Below are 8786 nucleotides of genomic sequence, written 5' to 3' on the forward strand. Positions count from 1 at the left end.
AGTTCCTTAGCTAGTGCCTGAAACTCATGAGCCTGTTCCACTACAGATCGGTTCTCAACCATCTTGTAGTCATACAGCTGCTCCATGAGATACAGCTCGCTACCAGCGTCAGTAACTCCAAACTTTCCAACAAGAGCATCCCACAGCTCTTTCCCCGTGGGAAGGATGATATAGCTTTTCTGGAATTTTGTGTCAAGTGCGCTAATTACTGCACCTCGAAAGAGGTTGTCTTCAGCCTTAAACTTAGCCTCATCCTCAGGAGGTAAGTTGGCAGGCTTGCCCTCAGCGGTATGAAAACAAGACATTGCAGTTAGCCACAATTCCATTTTAGCTTTCCAAATCAAGAAGTTTTTACCATCAAAAGGATCAGGCTTTAGCACAGCAGCAAAACCTCTGACGGAAAAATGCCTAACATTAGGTTTTTGGAATGTTAGAAATATAGGCATTTTCCGTATTATTTTAATTCCATAAATTGACGTTATGATGATGACATATAATAAATAATTAACCATAGAAATCATGATCTCAAAAATATCCATAACAATATGGATCATGAGAACACCAAGCATATGAAGCATGTAAATCATATAAATAAAGTAAGTATATAAGCATGGTTCATGGTTTATTGCGGAACAACTGGAAATAAACAGATAACAATATAAACAGGATGACTGTAAAAATAAGACAGACAGATATAACATATTATAATACGATAGAGCAAAGCTACATACGACATATATAATATGCAGAATATAAAACTGTAATGAACTGAATTGATCATACCCTCCCATGCGCTCCGAGGATCCTGATCCTTGTCCAACTTCTCTTGTCATCCGATTGAGTTGAAGACGCCAAGAACCAGCGATGAAGACAACGACAGATGTTGGGCAGTCACGAAGACGCTCCCCAAAAACCTAATTGCCGATCCCCCGTGCAAGGTCTCGAACGGCACCGGCTTCGGAGGCACCTGCCCTCTCGCTTCTCTGTGCGCGCAGAGTCACGAGATGGAAATACCCTCACTCGGCGGCTGGATTGTGAGACTGAAAGTGTTTCTCGCGTATTCCGAGTGACAGGGGTGCTCCTCTATTTAACCTCTCGCAGAGGGAAGCTGAAGGAGAAAGGTCGCCGAGTCACGCCAAGAGTCGGCCAGCTCTAGCCGAGTTATGCCATGAGTCGGCCAGCTCTCGCCGAGTCACGCCATAAGTCGGCAGCTGAAGGAGAAGGGTCACTCGGCTGGCTGACGAAGAGACAGGGTCACTCGGCTGACGTACGCGGTTAGTGAGTGCTAAAAATTAACACAACCACACCACGCCCGCGCGCCTGCCACGCCACGCCACGCCACGCCACGCCACGCCACGCCACGCCCGGCCGGCGGCGGCGGCGGCGCGCGCGCGCGTGTGGCACGCCCTTGTCCATTTCTTGACTTCTCAAGTTAAGTGGAATAAATCCCACCATATAAGTCAAGGCAAAAGACCCTTGGACTTCCAATGTGGTACTATTGGTATTCTCCACCATTACACACCATAGAGTTTATTCAATAAATGGGCCAAGCCCATAAAAGATCCAACAGAATTTAGCCCCTCCAATCCTCTCCGGGTTTATAGCTCCCAAACTAGCCCTAAACGTCCCTGTGGCCCACGCCCCGTGGACAGTAATGGTGTGTTTGGCTTGTGGAGTCGCTCTATGCTTCATGAAGTGATGCATCATAAGTTCATTCCATCAATTTTGGTGGAATCAACCCACTCCTCATATATATATACTAATTATTAGCTTATGATGATTGGGGTGGTGATGGATCAACATATTCTATTCCACAAACCAAATAAAAAAGTAAGAAGTGAGAAGAAGATGGATCACTTTATTCCTCAAACCAAACACCCATTAACAGTTACAATCGGCCCGCTAACACTAGATCAGGGAAAAAGAACTGGGTATCTGTATCCGGTCGTGAGTCAAAGATATTTACCGGGTATTGGACATGTTATATCCATCCTGTATCCGGAACTTTTATCCGATTAATACCTGTATCCATTCCAGATGAAAAATTATCAGTATTTGTATCTAAAAAATTGTCCCGAATTAATACCTGTATCCGGTACCTGCTTCGGATACCTGACTTGTTTTCACCCTTAATTAAGAGCTACAACAAGTAATATTTTGGAAAGGATCCAGTATTATACACTACTAGTATCAAACGCTAAAATCTATAGTTAGACGGGACATTGGGTCATAGCATTGCGTTGGGACGATTCAAGAGTTATGTTCGTTGGTTTGGCTTGTTTGGCTCTTGAGTTGACTTGAGCTAGTTCATGAAGTAAACGCTAAAACGGTAACTCATATTGTTAGTAAAAATAAATAAGTTAAATATCGTCAAGTCATGTAAGTTTTTGAGCCACACGTTCTGTAGGTCTAATTTGGGTACTCTAGTATAAATCTAATCTATATGTATCGTGGTGTAATTTAAACTAATTTACTAATCCATTTCAACACATGTGGATTGAGACCAATAATATAGTACACAAACAAAGCGCTAAGACCGTCTTCAACGGATCCCGCCACCGCTCCCACACGCCAAATGTAGCGGCAACAGTACACACGCCATGCGTTCTACGGTGCACGCTACCAGGCGCCCTACGCGGATGTTCCCTCTAGCCAGCTTCTCTCTCCCCCTCGTTCTGTGGTGCGTCTCTCACCCCCTAACACTGTTCATGTGGGTCCACTTCCAATTATTAGTAGATGAAAAATTGATAGAAGATAAAAAGTAGGTATAGAAAATAATATTTTATGATTGTAGTGGGGTATAGGGAAAGGATTTAGGGGGAACCGCTGTACAGGGTGGAGATATAGGGGGAAAGAGAATGCTGACGTGACACGTGAGTGAGATATAGGGGGAGAAATTTAGAGGTAACCGCTGAAGACAGTCTAAGGGAGAATAAGTGCTAGTGGCGAGTGTCATGTTTGAATATCACGCCATCTTTGCCTTGCCCAGCCACACAAGCCTGAGAGTGAGAAGCTTGCAAAGGCCGGCTCTCGGCAAGCCAAATCGGCTGGCTCAGCATAGCAGGAAATTTTGCTGGGAAAGGAAAATATTCACTGCCTAGCATACCCACCACGCGACGCGTCCGTCCTTCGTCCGAAATCCTAAGCAGAAAGATGAACAGCGCTGCCGCAGAGGCGACGCCTGCGAAGACGACCGTTGAGCATCATGGCCAGGAGCTCCGCTCCGTGCATCCAGCCAGCCCCAGCTCGAGCCGAACAAATGCAAAAAACCTCAAAAAGCGAGGCGACCGGCGCTGCCCTCGCCTGTTGCTGCCACGGTGCCACCACCGCCTGGGCTGGCGCTCGCAAAATTTGACCGTTGCGCGCCACGTCGGACCCCGTCCCGTCCTATTCCTCCTCGCAAAGCGTGCTGTCCCTCCTGTGGCGCTGTCCCCACTCCGGCACTCCCCCCATGCGGTCATGCGCCTAGCGCTCCGCTGTAGCTGGCGTGTGGGCTCTAGAAGGTGGTCCCACGAGTCGGTGTACGCGCGAGAGCTTTCCCTGTGGTCGTTTGTTTTTTTCCCGGTGTACTCGACCCACGCTCGCTGCGACCCTGTCTGGGAAAGTCGACCGTTCGTCCCGCGTACCGAGTGTCTGACAGGTAGGTCCATCTTCCGCTCTGTGTATCTCTACTGTACAAGTATACAGTACACATGTACGTCTGGGTCGGGGCGGGATGGATGCGCTGCGCACGAGCAAAGCCAGCGCCACCGCCTGCGTGGCGGCCCGAGGTGGTGTTGAAGCTGTTGGATGCCTGACATGCGCAGCGTGGTCCGTGCTGCCTGCCACCGGCTAAGCGCGCTGCTTCCGAAGAGGGAGCCTTTTCACTGACATGTGGGCGAACGAAAGTAGAGCCCACACGTCAGCGACATATATGGATGGTCACTCACTCTGCAGCTCTGCCCACCGATGGGCTCCTCCTCCTCCTACTGGGCCCTCGGCCCCCGCCTTGGTTTTGTACAAAAGACCCTCCTTTTATATATTCTCATATTTATAACCCCAAGTTGCCTTCACACCTCTCTGCCTGCCTTCCACCGCAGTGCATTGCTCTTCCTTCCTTCCTTCCCGTCTCTTCTTCCCACTTCCTTCCACTTCTTGTCCCTGCTCCTGTTGGTTTTAGCATCCTGCTCGGCCGAATGCTGGATCAGAGGCTGCAGCAAAGGTAGTAAGTCGCTTCTCGTATTTCCCGTCGAGAGAGGGACAGGGGGGGAGAACCCCCAACCGAGGCGCTGCAAGTTCCCCACGGCCGGGGCGGGCTTCTCTTGCGGGAACATGAGGAAGCTGTTGTTCATCTCCTTCGTCCTCTCGCTGTCCGCTGCAGCAGTTCACGGTGAAGACGGTAAGGTTCCTCGCGCTCTCTGTTTTGATCCGTTTTATGCAGTTCCGGATGTGTTTGGCCTTTTACGCGTGAATGCCTGATGCAGTCGTCTTACTCTTCTTGCTTCCGTATGCATGGATGGATCGATCTCCACGTTCGTGCTCGCTGCGTTGGTTCTCAGCTCAGATTTTAGTACGCCTGCTTCTTGTTTTCTCGTTGCAATCATGGAGCATCCACGGAGCGATTGACAGCAGCGGTCAAGAATAACTTTGTCGTTTAGTGGTCTGCTTATTAGTTCTATCATTAGTCGTCTTCTCTGTAGAGTACCACAAATTAACTTATAATACAACAAACACACCCTAAGGTAATGTTAAAAAGGAGTTCGCTCAGATACTAGAACAGCATACTACGAGCTATTGTTTACCGGCACAGATAACTTTTGGGGGTTGGATTTGACTGGACACTCCCCCCTGGGATTCCTTCCTTCTCCGTGTTTGTTTCCCCATGCTCCGTTCTCGCCCGTCGCTCCCGTCACGTGCTCCAGTTTTTGGCACCGTATCTTGTGCGCAAGGAACCCTGCCCCAGTTTTTATACGGGCGTTATGCGTGTTGGTAGGAACATCCACTGTCATTATCATATTAATCAGACTGTCTCTGGAATACAATTTACTAGTACTTGCAGCCAAGGAAAGGAATACTGCCAGTAGTATACTATACTACTGGCAGATCACTTGCCCATTTGCATTTGGTGTACCAATGGCCAAACTTGAACGGGCAGCAACACCAAACACCCTCTGCACAGCTCTCCTGTTTCACCCAGCTTTCCGTTGGAGGAGTTTGCGACAGCGTAGCATGAATCTCTGATCGCTTTTAGCGTACGTAAAACTTTTTTAGCGGTTTAGCCTGAGGCCTAGTTTGGGTACTCTTGGATTGAAGTGGTTTGTAGGGATTGAAGAGTGTTTAAATCCCCAATAGATCAAAAACTCTCCCAATACATCTCAATCCACTTCAATCCGTCTCATTTCTAGAGTACCCAAACCAAGCCTGAGGAGGGTTGCCTCCGAGACGAGTTTGCACGTTTTTAGAACTAGCACCAGCCTTTTCTGGGCCCTACATGTCTGCCGATGTTAGTGCTCCATCTTTTCTGCGTGTTGCCACTAGCCTCAGTGCCAGGCAAATGACATTGATGGGCTGTCACTCAGAGATTGTGCAAAGTTCGTCAGTGACTTGACAGCCCGTGCTGCTCTGCTCCCAGTGAGAGTAATCACTGGCAGTCGCTCCTTTGGCTTTGACCGCCACTGGAGCGTGGTTTGATTCGGTGCTCATCATGAGGTTGGCTCGGCGCTAACGACTGCTCCTAGGTAATTAGCTTCACGGATGGCCTGTTGATTGCCCTGCGCGCTTGCAGTGCAGTGCACTGCACTGCAATCCTCGAGTGTCGCTGCTCGTGCTCGCAGCGCAGCGCAGTGTGTCGTTTGACTGCTTGGTTTGACAGAGTCGTTACTGGGACCACCTGACAGTGTCTTGTTCTGGGCTCCTGCCTGGGCCGACCCCGCTGCAATTAAACAAGTCACAGTCGTTCGCTGATGCGGCACAGCTGCTCGCTTGGCCCGTTGGCCGTGCAACTACTGCAGCAACAGCAGCAGGAATCAACGTGGTCACTGGCCACTGCACATTGCCCAGGATTTTCTGTGGATGGCCGGGCCCGGGACAGCAGCATGGTGAGGGGGCTCCTGTTTCCAACGTCTTTCCCCGTACCAAGTTGGCCTGTCTTGTGCTTTTACAGCTAGCTCGATTTCCCTTTTGTTTGTTTGTTTGTTTTCGCTACGAAAACGCATGGTGGTATCATGCATTTCGTCCTTTCTTACATTACTCTAGACTGTACGAACGATTTATTTTATTTTTTCTTCCACACAGCTTTGCTCGAAAGAATGCGTTTTTATATTGAGGATTGCTGCCTTACAACGCAATTTCCTGTCTCGCATTAATCAGAAGATCATATAAACATCTGACTGTTAAGTTTTGGCGTTTTTTACCAGGAAAACTGTGATGCTCTTGTTACCGTCGTTAGATTTCTATCACTCGTAACTTACATCAAGAAAGAAAGATTTCTTACACTTTGGTTCTCTGCATTTATTTGTTGTTGTTGTCATCGCGTACAGGTGCGTACATTGGCGTGAACATTGGCACGGCCATGTCGTCGGTGCCAGCGCCGACGCAGATCACCACGCTGCTCCGGTCGCAGAACATCCGCCACGTGCGTCTCTACGACGCGGACCCGGCGATGCTGGCGGCGCTGTCCAACACCGGCATCCGCGTCATCGTGTCCGTGCCCAACGAGCAGCTGCTGGCCATCGGCAACTCGAACGCGACGGCGGCCAACTGGGTGGCGCGCAACGTGGCCGCGCACTTCCCCGCCGTGAACATCACGGCCATCGCCGTGGGGTCCGAGGTGCTCTCGGCGCAGCCGAGCGCGGCGCCGCTGCTCATGCCCGCCATGCGCTACCTCCAGAACGCGCTGGTGGCCGCGGCGCTGGACCGGTACATCAAGGTCTCGACGCCGCACTCGTCGTCCATCATCCTCGACTCGTTCCCGCCGTCCCAGGCCTTCTTCAACCGGTCGCTGGACGGCGTGCTGGTGCCGATGCTCAGGTTCCTGCAGTCCACGGGGTCGCCGCTCATGCTCAACGTGTACCCTTACTACGACTACATGCGCTCCAACGGCGTCATCCCGCTGGACTACGCGCTGTTCCGGCCGCTGCCGCCCAACAAGGAGGCCGTGGACGCCAACACCCTGCTGCACTACACCAACGTGTTCGACGCGGTGGTGGACGCCGCCTACTTCGCCATGGCGTACCTGAACGTCACCAACGTGCCGGTGATGGTGACGGAGACCGGGTGGCCGCACAAGGGCGACTCCTCCTCCGAGCCCGACGCCACCTCTGACAACGCCGACACGTACAACAGCAACCTCATCCGCCACGTGATGAACAGCACCGGCACGCCGAAGCACCCCGGGGTGGCCGTGCCGACCTACGTCTACGAGCTGTACGACGAGGACACCCGCCCGGGCTCCACGTCGGAGAAGTACTGGGGCCTGTTCGACATGAACGGCGTCCCTGCCTACACCCTGCACCTGACGGGCTCCGGCGTCCTGCTGGCCAACGACACGACGAACCAGACCTACTGCGTGGCGCGGGAGGGCGCGGACCCCAAGATGCTGCAGGCGGCGCTGGACTGGGCGTGCGGCCCCGGGAAGGTGGACTGCTCCGTGCTGATGCAGGGCCAGCCGTGCTACGACCCGGACACCGTGGACGCGCACGCCACGTACGCCTTCAACGCCTACTACCACGGCATGGGAATGGGCTCCGGGACGTGCTACTTCAGCGGCGTCGCGGTGGTCACGACGACCGACCCGAGTAAGATCACTCACGCTTACCATCATCTCACACTCGCCATCTGCGCTTGTATTGTTGGAAGCATGACTGGCTGTCTCGGGTGCTTCTTTCTTCAGGTCACGGATCTTGTGTTTATGCTGGGAAGAACGGGACGTCGTTGATGAACGGCACCTCCCTGGCGCCGTCGTCCAACTCCACGGAGGGAGGCTCCGGCGCGCACCGGGCGTTCGGCGACGTCTCGTCACTCGTCCGCATCGTCTCCACCGCGCTGCTCTTCAGCGTCGTCCTCCTCCTGTTGTAGGCAGTAGTTAGTACTAGAGGTAGAAGGCACCTTGGAATGGAACCATGCAGTCTTTGCAGAATTAGGCATTCGTGAGGGAGAGGGAGGGATAATTCTTTTTGCTGTCAAGTGGCGGGCCGGGAATGTTCTGAGGCTCTATTCTCCCGTCTGGTATTGGTATGGTATGGAACAAAAATTGGTTTGCATCCCAGCAGTTGCTCACCTACACTGCCGGTTGGTCGAGTGTGAGGCAAACAGTTTTAGGCTGCTAGATGGGCTGGGCCGAACAATGTCATTTTTGGCCCACGCGGCAAGAATGGGCATAGTTGTAATTTGCCCGGTCAGCCGTGCGCATGCCCTAACCAAGGCCTATATAAGGCTGCAAAGGCATCGCACTCGTTCCACCTGTGCGCCGCCGTCTTCGTTACTCAGCAACAATTTCTTTGGCATCTCCTTTCGCAGTTTCTGTCCTCGAAAATTCTGCTTCTTGTCTCGCTCTCTGGTCGCAAATTTGCTCTGAAATCTTGTTCTATTTTCTTGGTTTAGTTTTTCTCGAGCACTCTTCGCGTTTTGAAAGATCTGAAGCCCCTGGTCGCCGTTTTGCGGATCCTGGCTTCGGTTTTCTGAAGAGATGCGATATCATACCTCTGGACCTCTGGACATGCGGGTTCGTTCTATACATCCTCGCATTTTCTCGAAGGTCCAACAATCTGCTTCAAATACACCAGTGAATCATAAGAATTGTTCTTGGC

At 51.7% G+C, this 8786-nt stretch overlaps 1 protein-coding gene across 1 annotated transcript; it reads left to right on the plus strand.

Annotated features, from left to right (window-relative positions):
* Positions 1-4064: 4064 nt before the first annotated feature.
* On the plus strand, positions 4065-8460 carry LOC100191471 (putative O-Glycosyl hydrolase superfamily protein). Its single transcript, NM_001136904.1, has 3 exons — positions 4065-4378; positions 6519-7775; positions 7871-8460. Exons 1-3 carry the CDS (start codon positions 4312-4314, stop codon positions 8053-8055), a joined length of 1509 nt encoding a protein of 502 aa, NP_001130376.1. The 5' UTR covers positions 4065-4311; the 3' UTR covers positions 8056-8460.
* The last annotated feature ends 326 nt before the right edge of the window (positions 8461-8786 follow it).

Source organism: Zea mays, chromosome 1, assembly GCF_902167145.1.
Source record: "Zea mays cultivar B73 chromosome 1, Zm-B73-REFERENCE-NAM-5.0, whole genome shotgun sequence".
In the NCBI taxonomy this organism is placed as follows: domain Eukaryota; kingdom Viridiplantae; phylum Streptophyta; class Magnoliopsida; order Poales; family Poaceae; genus Zea; species Zea mays.

What these genes read in the sequence shown, in the direction of transcription:
- LOC100191471 (NM_001136904.1), top strand. Translation starts at nt 4,312, where the DNA reads ATGAGGAAGCTGTTGTTCATCTCCTTCGTCCTCTCGCTGTCCGCTGCA. An exon ending in AGCAGTTCACGGTGAAGACG is followed by an intron (nt 4,379 to 6,518) that starts GTAAGGTTCCTC and finishes CATCGCGTACAG; the next exon opens with GTGCGTACATTGGCGTGAAC. An exon ending in GGTCACGACGACCGACCCGA is followed by an intron (nt 7,776 to 7,870) that starts GTAAGATCACTC and finishes TTCTTTCTTCAG; the next exon opens with GTCACGGATCTTGTGTTTAT.